This window comes from Lepidochelys kempii, chromosome 2 (assembly GCF_965140285.1).
Source record: "Lepidochelys kempii isolate rLepKem1 chromosome 2, rLepKem1.hap1, whole genome shotgun sequence".
Taxonomy (NCBI): Eukaryota; Metazoa; Chordata; order Testudines; family Cheloniidae; genus Lepidochelys; species Lepidochelys kempii.
The window spans coordinates 158138378-158162076 of NC_136381.1; the positions used below are offsets into that span (position 1 = coordinate 158138378).

The 23699-nt window shown below is 37.8% G+C and overlaps 1 protein-coding gene across 6 annotated transcripts in view; it reads left to right on the forward strand.

Moving 5' to 3' along the window:
- BRD9 (bromodomain containing 9) overlaps positions 1-23699 on the forward strand; it is a 55139-nt gene that overhangs the window by 5127 nt on the left and 26313 nt on the right. Inside the window, exons 3-9 of one of the 6 annotated variants that reach the window (XM_073332563.2) lie at positions 864-996; positions 3250-3310; positions 5920-6064; positions 10008-10118; positions 10854-11029; positions 19126-19270; positions 22704-22779. In XM_073332563.2, coding sequence (XP_073188664.2) covers positions 864-996; positions 3250-3310; positions 5920-6064; positions 10008-10118; positions 10854-11029; positions 19126-19270; positions 22704-22779 — 847 coding nt within the window. The remainder of the gene's footprint in view (positions 1-863; positions 997-3249; positions 3311-5919; positions 6065-10007; positions 10119-10853; positions 11030-19125; positions 19271-22703; positions 22780-23699) is intronic. The other 5 variants (XM_073332564.2, XM_073332566.2, XM_073332567.2 and 2 more) reach the window with 5 other exon arrangements.

Consider the following 23699-nt stretch of genomic DNA (forward strand, 5'->3'; position numbering starts at 1 on the left):
ATGTGTTTTGTTTTTTTTACTTTGCTAAGTCACTATTTTCAGACCTTCATAATTAGCAGATGTGCAGTCTAAAGTTATGGAACCTTTTAACAGTGATAGATCCAAATGTTGTAAATGAAAGAGGGCTGCACTGAGCATGCATCGGTAAGCACTGTAGTAAAAAATGGGAGTGAGGCCGCCTAATTCAATACAAGATTGCTCATGTGCTATGGAGGCTTACAGGAGAAGATCTGTCAAATATCTCCAATCTTGCAAAGCATTTGTAGTTGCCTCTACTGTGGAGTTTGAGTTTCAGCATACTTACTCCATCCCAGTGCATACTGTCTTCTACTTACTGCACCAGACAATAAATGTGCAATGAACAAGGCAAAACTATGTGCTTCTTGCTTCATCTTATAGTTACTATGAATGAAGTATCACAGCTGACCAGTTAGGGCTTACAGAACTTTACAGTTAACTGTGCTCTTTCATTATGCAATTATTTGTACACATTTTATGCCATTTTTTTCAGCAGAAGCATAGTAACTACCAACCGAAAAAAGTAGATGACTAGATACAGAAATGGAAATGATTTGCAGACAGGTGGTATAAGTAACAGAAATCATTTTAAAGAAAGTATGTATAAGGTTATGCTTTAAACCATAATTGTCCATCTTACAGTTCAGCACTAGGAGTCTGTTTTTTTTTCCCATAGGGATTTGAAGAAACTATATATTTTTCTTTAAATTTCTTGACTTTCATAGGTGTCACTTGGATACTTAGTATTATTTTAATAAAAGGCTTTTGTATGAATATTTTATCTGAACCTGAACTGCCGTTTGTGAATGTCTTGTTTTAACTATCTCCTCTCATTGCTATATTAGGAAGAAAAGAAGAGAAAGAGGGAGAAAGAGCAGTGTGATACTGAGGGAGAAATGGATGACTTTGATCCTGGGAAAAAAGTGGAAGTTGAGCCACCTCCAGATCGCCCAGTCAGAGCTTGCAGAACTCAGCCAGGTAAGTGGCCAAGACTAGATGGGAAAACTGGAAAATTTAAATTTCCTAGTATGTTGTTTAAAATTTTTCATAACTGAGTGTTAAAATAATACTTCTGATAATATACTAGGATATTAAGTTTTCAAGCAGTATGTAGAGATTTCTGCTGAAATCCTTGGATTTCAGCAGATTTTCCAGGTTGGAAAGATACTGTATGAAAAGCAGTTATTCCTCTTAACACCTTTGGGGCTTGATGGGTACATTCCCAGGTGCCAGTTAGAAGTACATTTTCAGTTAATTCTTCACAAGTTCACATCAGAGCGCATTTGCCTGTTTGAAATATTTAAAAAAAGGATATTTAAGTTTCATTCCTGTATTGCTGTTTGCAGTATGTGCACCAGAATAAGGTGAACTGCAGATACATGTAATTATTTAGATTGAACGTATAAAGGACCTGTGCATTTCTCTAACTTCCTAACATGACATGAAAATATAACCTATAATAACAAAATGCAAAGAGGAGCAAAAGAGCCAGAGATCCCACACCAAAGCAGTGATTCAGCATGAAACATAACAAAATCCCTGTCCATAAGCTCTCCCCAAGTCCCTCTTCCACCTCTAAATCATACCCTTCCCTCAGTGTCCTGTACAAAAATTGGTCTTTGCAATACGCCCTAAGTGTCAGAAAATTCACACTATTTTGGACCAGTACAGGAGCAAATCCACAGGCAAGGGAGAATGCCTCTCCAGCAGCAAGCTTTCTTTTCTAAATTGTCAGGCTTCAGTTCAAGCACCTACCTGATATTATTTGTGGCAGGCTCTCAAGTACACAGGTCCTAAGTCATTAAGTTATTAATTTGGCTTATATCACCTTAAAACCTTTTCAGGTGCCAACAGGCAGCTAGTGCATGTACCTGTAATGTGTGGTTTTTATCCCTTCTCACTATACAAATTCCTTTAGATCCTAGAGCCAATGCTCAATATTAAATTTAGATAATCTTTATAAGCCATTTTTTAAAATTCCTTCAGACTTCTAAATTCTTAGAAATCCTTTCCCAACAAAAACTTCAGGACAAAGGAATCTCACTCCTGAGTGTCCTGTTAACTTTGCTTAGGCCGCTTCCTTGAAAGATACTTCAGTAAATGTCTAGCAGAAATCTGGACCTGTATGAAAATTAGCAGGCTTCATTTCAATCTTCATAAGATTAGAACGATGGTTGTTGACAGGGCAAATTAAAGACTGGAACTATACTTATCAAGTGAGCAAATCAATATTGAGGAATTGGCAGGTTATAGGTGCTCCCTAAATTGAGGGTGTAAGCCTACTGTCAGGATGGGCCATAATCCTACAGGTAATTCACATTGACTGCCTCTGAACACGCTGGGGCATTGAAAGCCTGGCAAATTTGAAATAGATGACTGTGATATGTGTCCTGTAGGCTGCTCTTTTTCACCTGTCTAGAGATGTGGCTTCCCCAAACATTTCATTTGTCCTTCCTGTTCTGGTTGAGGAAAGGGGAGAGGGTCTCTGTTACCCAGGTAAGAAGTGGGTCTTAATCTGCTTTCCAGGAGAATTCAGAATATTGCTTGTTTAATTCTTGCAACTGCTAAATCTGTGTACCCTCCTTGAAGTGCACAATCATTAAGGGATCAGTGTGCACTTCATAGATTCATCTGTGCGGTAATTAAAATATACTTGTGTCTCTAGCTCCTGTTTTTGTTCTTTGTCTTAATTTTTTAAAAATTAACCCAAATCTTAGGAAAACTGAATGCAAAAATTTTTGTAAATGGAACACTAAGGTTGCACTGATAAAATGAAGTGAGGAAATGCAGAAATCAGCACTTCTGCAGCAATATCTGCACAGTCAGGTGTCACATATGAAATCATTTTCCTGTTACACAGATGCCTGAATATATTACTCCTTGTTGTTAAATACTTGCCATAAAATATGCAGGTTGTGTGTCATGTACGATGATGTAGCTGTACGCACCATAGTGTGTGTATTTCTTTTACTTCTATTCTGCATGAACATTTCTCATTTAATATAATTAAATAACATATAAGGAAATAAAGCCTTATTGCATGTCAGGAATAGATTTATTTTATGTGCTTTTGCTGCCCTTGAAATGAAAGACTGAGTGACTTCTGGAGCGAGTTCGGGCTGTAGGGCTACGTATTAAAGACTTGGTTAGGTATAAAACATGAACTTTGTTCTGAAGTAAATACTTTCATTCAACTGAACTTTATAAATATTTTTCACTCTCAAATTGCAGCTGAAAATGAGAGCACACCCATCCAACAATTATTAGAGCATTTCCTTCGTCAGTTGCAAAGGTAGGTCTGCATGTTATATAGGTAGATGGTAACTGATGCTTATTAACATGCTGCTTTAGAATCTTCTAATTTGGTCTTCATTTTGGGATGAATCATTTCAGACTGATTTATAATTTGGTTTATCGCCATTGCTACCTTACTGGAGCCAGAAAGAGAAACTATTCATGATTAACTGCATTTAGAAAAGTAGGAACTAGAAGTTTCCGTTGTCATTTGTAATTTGATTTTTGTTCTAGGGCCCTTTATGTACATTAATTACTTATTTTAGGGATTGGAAACCAACCACAAACTTTTGTTCCATAAAATGGAATAATCTCTGGTCAAATCTTACGATTTATTCTCTATCTGATACAAATAAAAGTTCATAATTAATGAGCTGATAAATCACTGGTTAGGGGACGTTTTTTCATTTTATAATTTTTTTTGGAAGATATCAGCTCTGTACAGTCCAAGTCTTTGAAAAATCACTAGTAGAACCTATTTTTTCTCCCTTCGTAATAAAACTATACATTTTAAATTTGAGACTGTTAATCAGCTGTTAATTCTAAAACTAGTTGATCAGGAACACCACTCTGAATTAACTGCTTTAGTAGAAAGAAGAAAAATGCGAATCAAAAAGATGAAAACCAGAGTTACTCCTGCAAGGTGTTGTGACCACAATTTCTACTGATCTTTTGTTGTTTAAGGAAAACTAATACAAGTGAAGTGCAGAATGCATACCAGTAAATCAATAAACAAACAGTTTCAAGCGCTGACTTATAAATAAAAATTAGGGCTGTCAAGCGATTAAAAAAATTAATTGCGATTAATCACACTGTTAAACAATAATAAAATACCATTTAAAGAGTTTTGGATATTTTCTGCATTTTTAAATATAGTTGATTTCAGTTACAACACAGAATACAAAGTATACAGTGCCTACTTTATATTTTTTATTACAAATATTTGTACTGTAAAAAACAAAAGAAATCGTATTTTTCAGTTCACCTAATACAAGTACTGTGGTGCAATCTCTTTATCATGAAAGTTGAACTTACAAATGTAGAATTATGTACAAAAAACCCCTGCGTTCAAAAACAAAATAATCTAAAACTTTAGAGCCTACAAATCCATTAAGTCCTACTTCTTGTTCAGCCAATCGCTAAGAGAAACAAGTTTGTTTACATTTACAGTAGATAATTCTGCCCGCTTCTTGTTTACAGTGTCACCTGAAAGAGAACAGGCATTCGCATGGCACTGTTGTAGCCATCATTGCAAGATATTTGTGTCAGATACGCTAAAGATTCATATGTCCCTTCGTGCTTCAGCCACCATTCCAGAGGACATGCGTCCATGCTGATAACGTGTTCTGCTCAATAACCATCCAAAGCACTGTAGACCGACGCATGTTCATTTTCATCATCTGCATCAGATGCCACCAACAGAAGTTTGATTTTCCGTTTTGGTGGTTTGGATTCTGTAGTTTCCGCATTGGAGTGTTACTCTTTTAAGACTTCTGAAATCATGCTCCACACCCCGTTCCAATCAGATTTTGGAAGGCACTTCAGATTCTAAAACATTGGGTTGAGTGCTGTAGCTATCTTTAGAAATTTCACTTTGATACCTTCTTTGCATTTTGTCAAATCTGCAGTGAAAGTGTTCTTAAAACGAACAACATGTGCTGGGTCATCATCCAAGACTGCTATAACATGAAATATATGGCAGAATGTTGGTAAAACAGAACAGGAGACATACAATTCTCCACCAAGGAGCTCAGTCACAAATTTAATTAATGCATTATTTTTTTAAAAAGCGTCAGCATGGAAGCATGTCCTCTGGAACTGTGGCCAAAGCATGAAGGAGCATACGAATGTTTAGAAAAACTGCCATATAAATACTTTGCAATGCCAGCTACAAAAGTGCCATGCGAATGCCTATTCTCACTTTCAGGTGACATTGTAAATAAGAAGTGGGCAGCATTATCTCCCATAAATGTAAACAAACTTGGTGTCTTAGTGATTGGCTGAACAAGAAGTTGGACTAAGTGGACTTGTAAGCTCTAAAGTCTTACATTGTTTTGTTTTTGAGTGCAGCTAGGTAACAAATAAAAATCTACATTTGTAAGTTGTACTTACAGGGTAAAGAGATTGCAGTACAGTACTTGTATGAGGTGAATTGAAAAATACTTTCTTTTGTTTGCCATTTTTACAGTGCACATATTGGTAATAAAAATATAAAGTGAGCACTGTCAACTTTGTATACTGTGTTGTAATTGAAATCAATATGTTTAATAATGAAGAAAAACATCCAAAAATATTTAATACATTTCAGTTGTTTAAGAGTACTATTAAAACTGTGATTAATCACGATACATATCTTTAATTGTGATTGTTTTTGTTAATTGCTTGAGTTAACTGCAATTAATTGACACCCCTAATAAAAATATTTCCAAACAGACTAAATATTCTTAAATCAAGTCAAAATTCTCTCTCCCATATCAGCAGATGGATGCAGATACTTTTTTTTTTTAAGTGACAACTGGTGTTAATGACATAAAATGATATGTTATAAGGAGTAGTGATCATTTTCTTTCCTAGCATAATTATATATACTTTTTATTCCATTTTTAGGAAAGATCCTCATGGGTTTTTTGCTTTTCCAGTCACAGATGCCATTGCTCCTGGATATTCCATGATAATAAAACATCCCATGGATTTTGGCACTATGAAGGACAAAATAGCAGCAAATGAGTACAAATCAGTTACCGAATTCAAGGTGAAGTGATAAGAATTTGGTTACTTCAAAACATTTTCAATAAAAAACTTTAATTTGAGTGAGATTTTTAGGTGAAATTAATTCATGTCAGTCAGGCTTCTAACATGTCATTCACTTATAAATAATTCATCACACTTTTTTATATCCTGTTGGTAGGAGTGGGAACATACTGTATACTCTATAATCTGTCCTGCTGTCCTAGGGCAACTGCTAAGATTATTACAGACCAAGAATGTGTACTACCGATAAACTTACTGTGGTATGCAGGTCAGTGCTACGAGGAGATAACATTCAGAAAAAACATTCGAGAAGGACTCGTTTTAGAGAACTCCAGATGATTTGTTTAAATCTAGATTCGTTCGTTAGTGACCAAAAGGTGATGGTGCCCTTTGGAGGCACTTTGACTTATGTTAAATGATCGTGATGTTCTATGACATAAATGAAATGTGCTGTATGTGGAAATTTCAGCTCCGCTTTAACTAGAGAGCTGCTATTAACATCTCCATAATTCTTTGGCAGATACTTTATGTAAGGGCAGGTCTAAGCTAGAAGCGCTACATCAGTGCAGCTGCGCTGCTGTAGCGTGTCTGATGAAGACGCTCTGTGTCGACGGCAGAGTGCTCTCCTGTTGGCATAATTTCTCCAACTCTGCAAGAAGCAGGATCTATGTTGGGGGAGAGCATCTGCCAACACAGCGCCAGTGTGGACAGCGCTTAGGGTGCTGTAACTTGCGTTGCTCAGGGGGCTGGCTTTTTTTTAAGTTAGGTCGATTTAAGCAGTAATGTAGACCTGCCCTCTGACAAAGAATAATTCTAATTTTAGTTTGTATAATCTTTTTGTACAGTTAGTGTTTCTTTCTTTGATTATTGCCTTTTCCAAGGGATTTACAGTTTGAAATTGCCGGCTAGCATTGGCCCAGTTTCTTGGTTATTGATGGCTTGTTTTAGGGGATTTGAGGAAATGGCCTGTTTCACTCCCATGGGGTGTATTTTGGTTCTAGTTACCGGGAACTACATTGGTGGGGTTGCTTGCTCCACTGGTGATGGATGAAAACAAGATGTTCATAGTGATTCTTTTAGATCCATCAACTGCCTTAAATATCATTGTTCATAAGGTGGTATTGATGCATCTTTAGAACTTAATAGAGTTTGGTGGTGTGGCTGTTGAGTGGTTCTGTTCCTTGCTTTGAGAGGTCAAGGTGGTATTGGGCAAACAATTACTTGTCTTTCACAAAGGTGCTCCCACTCAGGGTTGCTCTCTTGTTCAGTGAAGTATGAGACCATTATGGGAGTTGGTAAGAAAGGTCTGGGTTGCAGTGTCTTCAGTGTACTAACACTTACCTTTTGTTTCTATCTCTTCCAACTCCACTGGTTCATTGGAATGAGCTATTCAGCATCTTAACAGCAAGACGTGGATGAGAGTTGGAAGGCTGAGTTTCAACACAGGCAAGACTGAAATAGTGGTTGTCGGCAGGGGGGAAGCCACCCCAGAAATTATGGCAATTATATCATGGCCCCCTATTAACAGGATTGTGTCTCGTTTGTTTCTGAAGTCTTCACCTGTGTTTCTTTTTGTAGCTCCAGTTTCTACTGAATAGTCTGGGAGTAGAGGTTGCCAAGTGTGTCATCTCCTGTACTTGACAAAGAGTTTGCATCTTTTTCTTTCAGATGTGGGTTTCATCACTGTGGTTCATACTTTGTCATCTCAAGGTTGTTTGTTTCAGTACATTCTATATTTCTTATGGGCATAGTCCCACATGGAAATTGTAGCTGGTGCAAAATGTGATGGTTCCCTTATTAAGTGTACAGAAAGCACATTATGCCAATATTCCATGATAAGCCCTGACTCGTATTTGATTTTGAGATGAAGTTTGAGCTGTTGGGATTTACCTATAAAGCAATAAATGTTCATTCTAGTTCTGTTTATAGGAGTGATCTGTAACTGCTGCTACACCAGTTATGATTATCTGAGGTACTTGATCTGAATAAATATTTCCGTGTAAGAGAAGAGTCATTCAGAAACATACACGTCCACTAAGGAAAGAGAATGGGTGAGGGAGCCTGCGATAGCTTTGTTGCCAAGGAGTGGCGCTTATTCCAAGGCCAGTAGCTTAGGAAAAGATTTTTGTCCTCCCCATACAGCTCTTCAGAAGGAGTCATGTCACATAGAGCCCAGACTCCCTACCTTGTTTGCTCCTTCACTCGTGCCTTTGTTCACGGTCCCCCATTTCTGTCCCTCAAATTGTCTCTTTAATCGAAGAGGCTTGAGGCAAATCACTTAACCTCAAGTGGTCACAGCAGCTGTGACTGTGCCCCTCTGCTTCTTTAGCATTGTATTGATGGCTTTTGCCCTTGGTATCAGAGCAGGACTTTCCCAATCCCTGCCTTGAAACAGGAAATTAAGAAAAGAAAGATTTATTCTAATTTAAAGAGTTTCTTCTGAGATCAGAATCTGGTTAGGAGTTTAGGCCCAGATTTTCAAAGGTCTTCAGGCACTTAAAGATGCAGTTAGGCACTTAATGAGATTTTCAAAAGCACCTAAGTGCCTAACTCCAATTATAGGCACCTAGGGGCTTTTTTAAATCCCATTAGGCTCCAATCTGCATTTAAAAATGCCTAAACACCTTTGAAAATCTGGCCATGAGACTATAAACTCCAAAGGCTTGTTTTTCAAGAGGCATGGAATTCCTTGCACAAAAGTGCACGCACAGTTAGGGTATGTTCATGCACAAGTGACCAAGAAATTATGATTTGCATTGAGTAGCTACCTGATTTGTGTGCAGAGACTCATTTAAATCTAGTTGTTTGTACAGCCACCCTTTCAGTATTTAAGTGTTAGTGGGAGTTAGTCACCTTTGGGAACCAGTGCTATCAAGCTAGCTCTAATTTATCATGTCATGATCTAATTTAATGAAGGCCAAGGGACTTGAGTGTTTGCTTTGATTCTTGCTTTGCAAAACTTTCATATCCATTTCAAGTCTACAGAAGAATTTTTTTAAATAGTTCATGGATCTCATGTAAAACTGTTAGTAATACTTTCCATTGGGTTATTGTGAGAGAATAATAATGAATAGTGTTCTTTTTTTAATGTGCATGGAAAGGAATTGCACACTTAAAAGGCTTATCCAATTTATATCAGAATATGGCTTTGTTACTGATGCCTGTAGAGCAGTCCTGCAGTAAGAAGTAGCAGATTTTAAAGGGAACATGGAAAGCAAAAGAAGAAAATGTGTTTATGCCTTTTCTACTTTTTTTTTATTTTTATGATTAAAGGATGTGTGAAAGGTAGTTTCAAAAATGCTTTTACTTTAGAAATTCTGTTCTTCTGTACCCTGTTTCTCTCGAAAGACACTATAGAACTGGAATAGTAACATCAGAGATGTCATGCAGTTAAACCAGAGTAAGAGAAGTGATTTTTATTCAGGCTGTTCTAAAATTCCTCGTTGCATGCTTTTGTTTACATTGTTTTAATTTAAATTGGAATAAATGATTGGGAGGGAAGGGAAAAATGTCTGTCTTAAAGATTCAGTGACACACAAACCTTCAGTTAAGGAGTGAGAGAGCTCACAATACAGATCTGTGACTACTCCATTCCATCAGTGAGTCCGCCTGGAAAATCAGGGAAAACTAGACTTTATATTCCAGCTACTTCTGAGTTTAAAAAATGAACAAGGAAAAAGTTGTGTGTGCATAAATAAAATTTAACCTTTCGGGACAGCACTGAACATCATAAGGAAGCAAAAAAGGTGCAACCCTTTGCAAGTCACTTTTACTTCATATTCACTTAATGTCCTTGAACACTTCTTGGTGTTCTCAAAATGTCTTTGCATTGAATGCTTCTTAATGTGGCTGTCTTCACAGGATGTTATCTGGAGCTCTTTCTTATGTTCAGTTATTGAAGGAGGTATGAAGTTTTAGCAACTCTTGTGTTTTGTGTTTTTCAGGCAGATTTTAAACTGATGTGTGATAATGCAATGACGTACAACAGACCAGATACTGTGTACTACAAGCTAGCCAAGAAGATACTCCACACAGGCTTTAAGATGATGAGCAAAGTAAGAGATCTATTAAAAACAAAAAGCAGAAAAGATTGGTTAAACTGACAAGGACTATAATCAGTCATAGTGATAAACATTATTTCATCCATCTGTCATTAATTATAGCAGTGCACACCCGTGCTGCTATATTTAAGGGCTTGTCGGCATTTCCATTATAACCCCCCTTTCTTTTAGGTCCTGATTATGCACCACTGAAATCAGTGGGAGCTTTGCCACTAACTTTAATGGGAGCAGAAACAGGGCCTAAATCTATATAACCCAACTATAAAAATTTGTTTCAGGCTGAAACTTTGGACACAAGGTTTCACTTGAGAAACAAATTTCATTTACCCTATTGATTTTAAAGGAGCTGAGCTTTTTTTAAAAAGTTTTGACTGTGAAAAGATAGTGGATTTGAGGGAATTTTCCCATGTCTATTACTCTAAAATAGTTGTTAATGTGGACTAGTGTTTACAGGCTACCTTGCATGTGTGTTGCAGTTCAATTATGGTAAGTCTATATGTAAAAGAGGCAGCTATATCTACATGTGTAGTTCTTATTTGTTTCTTGATAGTCGGGCTTGAGAAATTCTGGTGCCATGCTACCATGACCAAATCATGTTGCATCACCATTGGAAGTTAGACAATAGGAGCAAAATAAGGCCATGGCCATTCCCATCCCATCCCATTATCATAGCATCTTGGCTATGAGGGAAAGGTAAAGTCCCTGCCGCTCTGTCCTTTCTGATTCTAGGAACGGCTGTTAGCTTTGAAGCGCAGCATGTCGTTTATGCAGGACATGGATTTTTCTCAGCAGGCAGCTCTTTTGGGTGATGAAGACACAGCTGTTGAGGAACCTGTTCCTGAAGTCGTTCCTGTACAAGTAGAGACTACCAAGAAATCCAAAAAGCCAAGTAAAGAAGTTATTAGGTAAAGGTCTTAATGGAAATGCATACTGCTTTGTGGCAGCTATTGTACTCTCGATCAATGCAGCAGGCCAGGCTTGGGTAAGGAGTAGGGTTTTTTAGTTTTGTGTTTGATACTTGAAGTAATACAATGTTAACATGAAATTTGATCATGCAGTAGTTTCACAGCTTGATGATTCCAAATCTATTACAAACCATATTGCTTCTAAGGCTGAATATACCTCCCTCTGCAAACTAGCCTGACATGGCTGTTGATGAATAGATAAATATTTTCGCCTCCTCTTTTACATGCTCTAAAATTGAGATCTGACTTTATTTTAATGGTGGCTTAAAGCCTCTGTCACTTTTTATCATCACATTTCCCAAAAGTTCTTGAAGTTGTAGAAATAGTTCCTGTGAATAATGTCAAAACCTACTGAGAAATTTTGAACTTCAAGTTTTTAAAGGATGACTGTTTTGACACCAATGTTATGAAATAGATGTTGCAAACAAAAGTCCAAAATTAGTAAATAGTAGTTTTTTTTAAACTGAATGTTTGTGTATCCCTTTAAACATGTTTTATGAGGCATTTTTTCTTTTCCCCTCTTGTTTATAAGGGTCTTTTTATCAAAGGAAACAGTAAAACTAACAGTTTTGTCAAATGAACAGAGTAAACACACTAGAAAAAGTAGTAAACTTTTTTGCAAACATTTTTCAGTTAAGGTAATCTTGCCTATTATAATTAGTAACTATACTAGGTTCAAAATTTCCAGTCAACTATTGCTTTTTTTCCAAGTTTATGGTGTCCCTTTAAATATTAAAAAAACTTAGAATATAATCTGCCACAGCGATTTTTGGAACAGACCTGGTGATTGACAGCTCTGGTAATCATCGTTAGTGTCTAATGGAAGAAACAGATTAATTTAGCAGTTCTGTCTGTGTGCGTTTGAGAGAGAGACAGAGATGTGGGGTTAAAAATAGACCTCTTCAAATGTTTGAGTGTTTGCATTGACTGGAATTATTATACAGTAGAACCTCAGAGTTCTGAGCATCTGAGGTACGAACTGACCGATCAACCACACTCTCTCTTTTGGAACCAGAAGTATGCAATCAGGCAGCAGCCAAGACCAAAAAAAAGAAGCAAATTCAGTGCTGTACAGAACTGTGTTAAATGTAAATTACTAAAAAATAAAGGGAAAGTTTTAAAAAAAGATTTGACAAGGTAAGGAAACAGTTTTTGTGCTTGTTTCATTTAAATTAAGATGGTTAAAAGCAGCATTTTTCTTCTGCCTAGTAAAGTTTCAAAGCTGTATTAAGTTAATGTTCAGTTGTAGACTTTTAAAAGAACTACCATAAAGTTTTGTTCAAAGTTATGAAAATTTCATAGTTATTAACAACCTCCATTCCCAAGGTGTTTGTAACTCTGAGGTTCTACTGTAGTGGGAGAGAGTTGTACAACAGTGTAAGTGCTAGTGCTTTCATTCATAAAACTGGTTTATTTTTCATGGGCTTCTTGATGGAATTGAGGAGAATAAACTGGAAGTAGAATTCTGTTAATGGGAATACAAACTCAACATTTACATACAAAATAAGGAGGAGCACCTTCATTTAGGTTTGTACAGTGCCCGGCACAATAGGGCCCAAATTCTGATTAATTCTTACGGCCCCCATTACCATAGTATCTGAGGACTTCGTAGTCTTTAATTTACTTATTCTCAAAACACAGGCAGTCTATGGCAGAGCAGGGCATTGAGTCTCCCAGGTTCCAGGCTAATGCCTTGACTACTGGACCATCCTTTCTTTTGGTGCTCTACCAAAGTATAAACTCAGATAACTGAATTACTAGTCTCAAATTCCATCCAGGAGATCAAATTCTGAAGTGGTTTGCACCTTCTCCTGGTCCCCTCAATGTTTATATAACTCCCTTGGGCTTAATTACTTACATCTTGCACAACCTGAAGGGCTTGATCGTGTACCATTAAGGTCAGCAGGAGTTCTTCTGCAATGGGAGCAAAACCAGAACCTAAAGATACATGTTTGTACAGCCATGACTCATGATAAAAAAGGTGAGAGGGAACCCTTTAGGTTTTTTTCCAGTAGAATGTTGTAAAGTAAATTTTTTTAAAAAAATTTAAGTTTTAAGTTCCATTTTTCAAAAGTAATTTAAGCATTTAGAATCCTAAGTGCCTGAGTCACTTTTGAAAATGTCACTGATCAAGTTTCCTGAACAGAAGTGTAGAAATTTGACACACTCAACATTGGACGGAGTCAGAGAGACCTAAGCTTTTAATGTTTTTAAACAATTAGTTAATGGGATATAATATTATCATTAGGGCTATCAAGTGATTAAAAAGAATACAATATCAAGATAACAATAATAGAATACTATTTATATAAATATTTTTGGATGTTTTCCATTTTTTCAAATATATTGATTTCCGTTACAACACAGGATACAAAGTATACTGTGCTCACTTTATTTATTTTTTATTAATATTTGCACTATAAAAATAAAAATAGAATTTTTCAATTCACTCAGGACAAGTACTGAAGTGCAGTCTCTTTTTATCATGAAATTTGAACCTACAAATGTAGAATTATGTGCAAAAAAAACCCCTGCATTCAAACATAAAACAATGTAAAACTTTAGAACCTTCAAACCCACTCAGTCCTACTTCTCGTTCAGCTAACCGCTCAGACAAACAAGTTTGTTTACATTTGCAGGGGATAACGCTGCCCGCTTCTTGTTTACAGCATCACCTGAAAGTGAGAACAGGCATTCGCATGGCACTGTTGTAGCTGACATTGCAAGATATTTACGTGCCAGATGCACTAAAGATTCATATGTCCCTTCATGCTTCAACCACCATTCCAGAGGACAAGCGTCCATGCTGATGATGGGTTCTGCTCAATAATGATCCAATGCATGTTCATTTTCATCATCTGAGTTAGATGCCATTGGCAGAAGGTTGATGGTTTGTTTTTTTTTTCTTGGTGGTTTGACTTCTGTAGTTTCTGCATCGGAGTGTTGTTCTTTTAAGACTTCTGAAAGCTCCACACCCCGTCCCAATCAGATTTTTGAAGGCACTTCAGACTCTTAAATCTTGTGTCAAATGCTGTAGCTATCTTTAGAAATCTCACATTGGTACCTTTTTAGCATTTTGTCAAATCTGCAGTGAATGTGTTCTTAAAACGAACAACATGTGTTGGATTGTTGTCCGAAACTGCTAAATAGTCCGAAACTATTAAAAGGAAATATATGGCAGAATGTGGGTAAAACACAGAGCAGGAGACGTACAATTCTCCCCGAAGGAGTTCAGTCACAGATTTAATTAACGCATTATTTTTTTAATGAGTGTCATCAGCATGGAAGCCTGTCCTCTGGAATGGTGGCCGAAGCATAAAGGGGAATACAAATGTTTAGTATGTCTGGCACGTAAATACCTTGCAGTACCGGTTACAAAAGTGCCATGCGAACGTCTGTTCTCACTTTCAGGTGACATAAATAAGAAGTGGGCAGCATTATCTCCTATAAATGTAAACAAACTTGTTTCTCTTAGCTATTGGCTGAACAAGAAGTAGGACTGAGTGGACTTATAAGGCTCTAAAGTTTTACATTGCTTTGTTTTTGAGTGCAGCAATGTAACAAAAAAAATTTGTCTGTAAGTTGCACTTTCATGATAGAGATTCCACTACAGTACTTGCATGAGGGGAATTGAAAAATACTATTTCTTTCTATCATTTTTACAGTTCAAACATTTGTAATAAAAATAATAAAGTGAGCACTGTACACTTTGTATTCTGTGTTGTAATTGAAATAAATATAATTAAAAATGTAGAAAAACATCCAACATATTTAATGCATTTCATTTGGTATTTTATTGTTTAACAGTGCGATTAAAATTGCAATTAATCACAATTTTTTTGAATTAATCACGTGAGTTAACTGTGATTAATGGACAGCCCTAATTATCAGACAATCAAGGATATTTTGCTCAATATCGTATGAACCTGTGAACTTTTGCGTTTTTCTATAAATGGGACTTCTGGAATATTTTGCCTTCTATACATCCCATTTGAATTTGGGCCACTAGGTTTAAGGGATTCTGTACTGATGTATCTTGCATGCTGAGTGATTGGAAGGATCACAGAAGGGGAAAAAAGATTGGTGTAAGTAGGATGACATGAATATTGGTGTAAGGAAATCTAACTGTGGATTTGATTTAAATCATGATTTAAATCTCTAGTCAGTAAGACTTGATTTAATCATGAATTTCTTCATAAAAGTACATTCTTGTTATAACCTTAATACATATTCTTCACAACTCAGAGATAGATGTAGGTTTCATTTTTAGACGGTACACACTGTACATTTTTAAAGTGATTTATTTTGAAAACTTTTCAGATTAGTTTTACAGGTATATCAGAAAATGAATGATTGTTTGGTTATTTCATTTACCAAAGGTAATTGACCTAAAACAACACCATTATGTATTCTGGATTTTTTTCTTCAATCGCAAACATAATATTTTAACAAAACAAGCATCTGAATTTTTGAATTTAGTTAAACATTCAAGTTTTTTAAAATCAGGTTTGTTTTTGTTAAAAATCTTTTAAACTAAAACATTTAAATGAAATATATTTTTAAAAAAACTAATTAAATTGACTGTGTCAGCCAGGTTAACATGAGAAATTTAAAATACTGGCTTCTGCAGCTAACTCACTCGTCTTCACCTTCATTTTCCTGTTTGTTCATAATTTGGAAAAGAAAAACAGGCTTTCCTAGGTCCCAAACAGTTTCTTAATTTGGAATGAATTAGTCCAAAGGAAGAAAATACTCTTTCTACACCGGCAAAAGAAGCTACTGCTGTTAAAAGTGAGATTATTACTTGAACAGTCTCTGAATCCAAGTGTTTAAGTGACTTCCACCAGTTCACTGGTGTGACTTTCTTTAAAACATCATCAGGCAATATATATTTATTGAATGGTTCACCCTTAGCTCTGAAGTTTATTGTAGTTGGCATTATGGAGGGATGATTGCTGGATGCCCATGTCACAGCCAACTCCTCTTCAGCAGTTAAGGTTTGACCCTGGTATCAAGTATTGAGAATATTTGTAAGAAAATGAGCTGGAGATAGTGCTTGTCCCATTCATTTTTGTAATGCTTGTAATTTAACTCTGTCATTGCATATTTCTCGTTTTAAGAGCTCACTCAGTTCCTTCCAAATTTCAACAGCGTCAGCAATTTCCCTGCATTTTGTTCAAGGCTACAGAAATAGGCTTCAGGGTACGCAGCATGTGGTCAACATTTCTCTTAAGCCCAGTGTTGAGAACTTTGGCTGTGACACTGTCTATTTTTTTCGCCATTTTGTTCACAAACTGTCATCAGATTAGGCCAGTTCTTGATCTAGTGCTCAAAACAGTCCACTACTGAGTTCCATCGCACGTCTTGTGGGAGAGTTAGCTTGGTTCCTCCCACTTTTTTCAGAGCAGCTGCTGCAAAGTGGTTGTTACGGAAGTATTTTGCAATTTCAACATTAGCCTGTCTTTCTGGAACACTGAAGTCTTTGGCTAGGTGATGCACCAAATGAGCACTGCAACCATATGTTATTAGCCTGGGACTCTCTTCACCCTCTTCTAAATAATTTCTTCACATCTTGGATACATTTTCAGCATTTTCTGTGACCAAGCTGCGTAATGGACATTTGACCTTTTTTTTCAGTTTGTTAGAGCTTTTACTGCTGCTACTTGTAAGTATTCTGCTGTGTGTGCATTTCCTGATGTATCGATTGTTTCTGTGAGGAAGACATTCCCTTTTTCTGCTGTCTTACTTACAGAAACAATTGATACATCAGGAAATGCACACACAGCACAAGCATGTACAACAGGATCATTGTGGACATTGCTCCACCCATCAAGACTCAGGTTAACAACTTTACCCTCTAAACCTTTTGCACACTGCTCAATTTCTCTTTCATACACTTTATCCAGCAATTTGCCTGCGACATCTGCTCTGTTGGGTGAACTGTATCCTGGTCTTAATGACTGAACCATGTTAATGAAGTGTGGGTTCTCAATCATATGGAAAGGAGAGTAAGTTGCATAAACAAACTGGGCAATTTTTTCATCAATTACCTCTTTTTGTAACTTGCTGGTTCTTATCGCAAATTTACCTTTTGGTGGTTTCTGGATGATGGAGATTTTATTATTATTATTTTTATTTTTGCTACAGGTGATAGACTGTGGCTATGTGGCATACAGGATGTGACTGAAACATTATCATTGGCAGATAACTCTGAAACTATAGAAAATGCTGATGATCTTGAAGGTGGATAGTTTTCAGAATCCTGTATGTTGAGGATGGATTCTCCAAAACAAAATAAGTCAATGCAGTTATTTAATTATTAGTACCACACTACTCATTTAGTATTACTCATTGCATTCACTGACACTCAGTACTGCTTCAAAGGTGAAATTATAAAAGGAAGATCTGCCTATTTCAGCTATTTATTTTTTATCACAACTGCATCTAAAATGATAGTACTATAGAGTAACAACTATATTTTTTGCTCAAACGTGAGAATTCAAGAATAGTCCAGAAGGAAGACGGGCAGCCCTTAAGAAAAAAGTGTGAAATAAAAAAATTTACCAACCTGAAGATCCTGCATGTTCAGACATGTTCTTTTCATCATCTTCAACGCAGCTTTCTCTCGAGAAGGAACGCTTCTCATAATGTTTCATTTGGGTAAACAGGCCTTGCATTTCTTTGTTGTTCTCTTTTCACTTTGCACACATGTCTGTCTTGCCCACAGGTAGAGGAACTTCATTAAAGTATTCCCAAACTGGGTCTCTTACGGCCGGCTGCCATTATAGGTTTTCCATTCTAGTGACAGAATGGTACGGTAGATCTCAAATCAATGAATGCCACATTCAGACTTCTGGCATATGCTGCTGAAACAAGTTTCATTTTTGTTTCAACTGCCTGTCCCTTCCTTTTCACATTTATCTCTAGACTTCTCCTTATCCAGATCTATTCTGTCCCCAACAATCTTCTTTCTATTCATTGAACTTTTTGAAACTTTGGACTTTTAGAGAGAGGTAAGACACTGACCCTGTGTATCCAAATTTACATAGGGACAATAGGATTGAGGTCTGTTATTTCTCACCTCTACATATTTATTTTATTTTATTTTATTTTTTATTTTATTTTATTTAAAAACATTTTTGCTGTTACCGAGCATGTTCTCTCCGGAGACACAAATCCACAGTTTGAAAACTGCAAAACTAAGCATCTCTGGTATCTTCTAGACTGAGCACTGAGTCCCATTGGGTAGATAGAAAGATTAACCTAAATCTACACAGAAGCCCCTGGTACCTCATAAGGTTTTTTCCTCAAAAAGCATTTTATCAAAAAAATCCAATTTTAAATTTTAAAAATTCAATTTTATTGATTTTTGTTTTAAAAAATCATTTATTTTTATCCACTCTGAAATCTAATTTACACAGCCCCTTACATAGCACCTGAGAAGTGGCTCAAGGTGCCTAGTGACTTTATAATTCATAAGCCTCTTAGACCGAAAATTATTATATACATTTTAAAAGAATACAGAGATGATGCATTCTGTCTGTCCTTCCACAACATTCTCTTTCTATACTTTTTTGTATTTATATATGAAGTAGCTCAAACTGTGTCCTGTTCCATTAATGTATGGTTTGTGATTCCATTTGTATTTAGCTGCTTGTAGCTATTTTAGTTAAAAGGGTTCAACTGAAAAGTAAAGTTTAAAATTCACACTTGCCATCAGAAACAAGAATGTGTGATGGATGTTGATTAATATGAAACATTAGATGTTTCACTTGTTCGTAGTAATATAGAAATGACTAAAATCGTGAAGGAAGTTGGTTTTTTGTCTACTCAGTTGTCGTTTCAGTACTTCAAAGTTATGGTAGGACTTTTATCACGTGCGAGACTTAAACATATAGACAAATTGACGCTACGAAGAAGAGTGAATTTTTAAAATGTTGGTACTACTTAGCTAGCAGTCACAAAACTCAGTTTGCTATTGTTTTGAAAATGGGTTTGGTTCCATTTTTATTTGAACAACTTGTAATTTGTTTTAGTTGCATATTTGAACCTGAAGGAAATGCATGCAGTCTAACAGACAGCACTGCTGAAGAACATGTCCTGGCCTTGGTGGAGCATGCAGCAGATGAAGCTCGAGACCGGATCAACAGATATCTACCAAACAGCAAGGTCTACAGCATGGTCAAGTCTACCATTTTATATAGTGTCTGACTTGTAAATATTTGTCACATCACAGGAAATAAGTTCTATGGACATTACTTGTATTTCCGGAGTGTCATGAAGTCTATGATGGGTCAAATTCATCTTTTATGGAAGGCCAGCAAAAGGACTGTATTACTTAAGTCCCATTTAAGCCATTTAATTAGGGGTTCAGTGTCTCTAAACTCAATAAGTTTCTGGAGGAGATGTATGATGGGATAATATGATTTTGGCAATTAATTGATCTTTAAATATTCATGGTAAATAGGCCCAATGGCCTGTTAGATGGGGTGGGATCTGAGTTACTACAGAGAATTCTTTCCTGGGTATCTGGCTGGTGAATCTTGCCCATATGTTCAGAGTTCAGCTGATCGCCATATTTGGGGTCGGGAAGGAGTTTTCCTCCAGGGCAGATTGGAAGAGGCCCTGGAGGTTTTTCGCCTTCCTCTGTAGCATGGGGTACAGTCACTTGCTGGAGGATTCTCTGCTCCTTAAAGTCTTTTTAAACCATGATTTGAGGACTTCAATAGCTCAGACATAGGTGAGAGGTTTATCGCAGGAGTGGGTGGGTGAGATTCTGTGGCCTGCATTGTGCAGGAGGTCAGACTAGATCATAATGGTCCCTTCTGACTTTAATATCTATGAATCTTAAGTGGCATGTAGGTCTCATGTCAGAGCTCTGCGGAATTTCACCAGGAGAAAATAGTCAGGTAGTTAGGTTAGCTGCCTTGGAGTCCTTGCCCTTAGAGATGACTGTGACAGAGTGGCAGGATTCTCTTCTTGTTTACCATGTTAACAGGTAGCTGGTGGTAAATTTGCATTAGTATGTATTTGAGGGTTATTAGGAATTCTTTTCCCCCTTTGGAGTTCATCTTTACATTTTCCTGACTTCCTACTTTAGGTAGAGATCCCAGTGCGCCGTGCCCAAACTCTTTTTGGTTCTCTAGTTGCTGACTACTGCTCACCACACATAACACATTCTTGAGTGATGCTACATAAAGAAGACAGATACCCTGCCATCTGCACCTGGGTGTTGGTGAGCCTGGGGCACTAACAGCAGGCTAAACTGTCTTGAACATGGCTCCAGAGAAGGTTCAGTTATAACATAGATGTGGATACATGGGTACGCTTACAGGCTGCATAGTTGTCAACTACATCATTTAGGGGGTCTCCTTTATTAGCTGCCTTAAGGCCAGCATAAATGGTGAGCCCAGCTTTGTGACCTTGACAAGTTTCCACAGCCATCGATGGTGGAGTGGGTGTGACAAGCTGTTTTTAGGGGGTGGGGGGGTTGTGCTGTGAGTTGTGTGGGTGCTGTAGGAAATAGCAACTTGGGGAAATTTTGAAGACTGCGGGACTCTCTGCTTATAGCAGAGTCCTGAGTAACTCCAGTCCTCCATTGAGGTTTACAGAAACTGTTTAATTTTATCATGTGCAGACTTAACATTGTAATGAAGCTTCATTTTCATTTTCCGTTCCACACCCCCATCTCTCATGTGTCGTAGGATGGCAGGAGTTCCTAGAGACTGCTTTAGCTGAAAAGGCCCAGGATGCATGTGCATTCCCCATCCCCTGTCCCAGTCCATCTTGCTCCTCTGCATTTGGTGGTCATTGCAAGGGAAAGGTTTCCTGGAGAGCTTGGATGGCGGGGATCAGGACATAATTGGCAACTTTAACTGCTTACTTTCCTGCATCTTACCTCCCTGACTGTTAAGAGGAATTGCAGTAAGCACAGTTGATTCAGCAAGGGGGGGGTGGGGGGAGAGGAGAGAAGCTTTAGTTTCCCTATGGACCTTCTGCTTCATTGTGTCACTAGAAGGGCATACTGGGAATTGAGGCTCTTTTGGAAGTTTCCGAACAGACCTTTGAAAGCCACATGCAGCAGCAGTCCTGTGTGAAACAGCCAGTTGCCAAACTCTGAAGAGGGCTAGTTGATGCAGAATGTAACCAGCTCACAAGAAGAGGGGATGAGTATGTGGAGAAGGAGTAAATTGCTCCATTTGTGCAGCTTTTAAGGCCCAGGCTTTAATACAGGCTAGTACAGACCCGGTGGCTGCAGCCAATGATGGCCCACCCTCAAACCCTCTCTTGGTGTTGGTTGCTGCTCTTTTGTGATCTGGAGGTATTGCATTCTTGTGCATTCCCCCTTCCAGATGTGCATCACCCATTTTATTATGTGTAATATGGAGTTTAATAAACTATTTAGAAATAATTTTCTTTGTGGCACTTCTTAAGAGAAGTGTCTAGTGCTTTAAGAAAGAAAATCATGAACTAGAAAGAGAGGGATATTTAATGTGAGATTTAAAGTAATAGCAGCAGGTAAGTTCCAAGTAGAAGAATGAAAGAGCACCCATCCCTCAGATATTGGGAAGAGGCAGCTTTTTGGCCTTTTGGCTCAGATCGAGCGTAGTACTTTAATTTCTGCTTTACTCTGTTATCAGAATGTGGTGGTGTCTCTGCAAATCCTATTTCAGTCCTCTTCCTGATCATAGCTTGTCTTTAGACAGTCAGGCATGTGCGATCAAGTAGTCCTGATCCTCTGATTAGAGTTTTTTTTCCTAAGGGCTTGATATAGCACCCACTGAAGTAATTGAAAGTTTGCTGTTTCCTTTAACCGAAGGAGAACTAAAGTCCTAAATTTACAGGGCTGGTAGACTTAGACACAAAGATGAATTAGTTCATCTGATTCCTGTGATTGTGTAGAGGTTGGGTGAAGTGAGTGGCAAGGGAGCAGGAAGATGTAATGTCCAAGATGCAGGATGGAGCAAGTGTTGGAAAGATGTGAAAACAAGCAGTTCACACTGGGTTGGAAATGGATGTGATGGAGGATGGGCACGATGGTCGCTTTTACTGGCACAAAGAGCAGTCTAGCCTTGGCAGCATGGACACCTGGGGTGAAATCTTGGCTCCCGTGGAGTCATTAGTGAAACTCCCATTGACTGCAGTGGGGCCAGGATTTCACTCTTACACTTCAAAGAACAGGGATTTAGAAAGCTCATGAAGGAGGGAGTTACGTTCTCTTGCTGACAGTTAAAAATCCTTATTATTAGAAAATGGAACAAATGAAACTGAGGTCCAGAATTAATATGGGATTTCTTGCATGGGGAACAAGTTTTAGGTCTGAGTTAAGAATGATAAGAAGTCAGATAAGGGACAAAGGATCATTTGTTCCAAAGGAAGTCTTCAATCTTTGAAGCATTCATTAGAAGGAAATTACTGTACAGCCAGGACTCTACATTCCTTTTTACTGAAAAAGGTCTATAGAAGTGCAGTATAAGAGAAGTCAAGGTCAGCTAGGAAATTTTTTCAAAGAAGCCTGTGTAAACTAAAATCTTGGTGTTTTAAATTTGGATTCCTTTGAGCTATAACCGTGACTATAAGGGCCACTCCTTTATCCATATACTTCTATTTACAGATGGGTTATCTGAAAAAGAATGGAGATGGATCTTTATTATTCAGTGTGGTTAATTCATCAGATCCGGAAGCAGAAGGTAAGTGTTTTGTTCTTTTAATGGTGTATTTCTAATAACTATGGTGTAACAGGGTAGCTGGCCTCTCAAATGAAACGGGGTCCAGCTCTTTCCTGTTTCAGTCCAGGTACACCCTAGTTTGGTGCAGTGAGAAGGGCAGAGCTGCCTTTGAGCGTTATAAATGAGATACAGCCCAAAGGCTGGGGAGAGTTCAGAATCCAGGGCTCAGAAACGGGAAGAGAGCTCAGAAGAAGAGCAGAGCTGGATTGAGAGCTTCAGGAAAGGGAAGCCCAGAAGGAGGGAGCTGTGACAGTTCGCTAGTGAGCAGTGGAGCCAGATCAGGCTGCTGGTGAAGGCAGGAAGGCATTCGGGGAGTCATCTGCTAACTTTCCCCAGACAGAGAGCTGAAGGCTGAGAGCAACAGAGGGAGATGCTTCCTGCCTCTGAGCTGGAGAGATGAAGCCAGAGAGGGGTGACAGTTGGGGAATGGTGGAGGGGTGAGCTCACTGATGTCTCCAGGCAAGAGCTGGAACCATACGTGGGAAGGAAACAGGGTGGAGAAGTACCACAGCTAGAGGGGCTGAGATGAGGCACAGTGAGAGATGCTGGAATTATTCCTGACTGGTGAGGCGTGGTGAGTGACACTTGGGTGTACCTGAGGGGTGAGGTGTGGTGAGAGAGGCTAAAGCTTTACTTGGTGTGTTGATGGACTGTTGGGACTTAAGAGTGGATCTACTGTTTGGACTGTGCTGGGGAAATCTGGATTTTAGTTTTGGGACTTAGTCCTGGTCTGCACTTAAAAGTTTAATGGCATAGCTACGTTGGTTAGTCTGTGACTTAGTTCATCTTTCCTCATTGTAATTATTACAAAAAATTCTACATTTTACAGTTGCTTACAGTAGTTTGATGGGTTATCTAATATCTAAATCTAATATTGACCA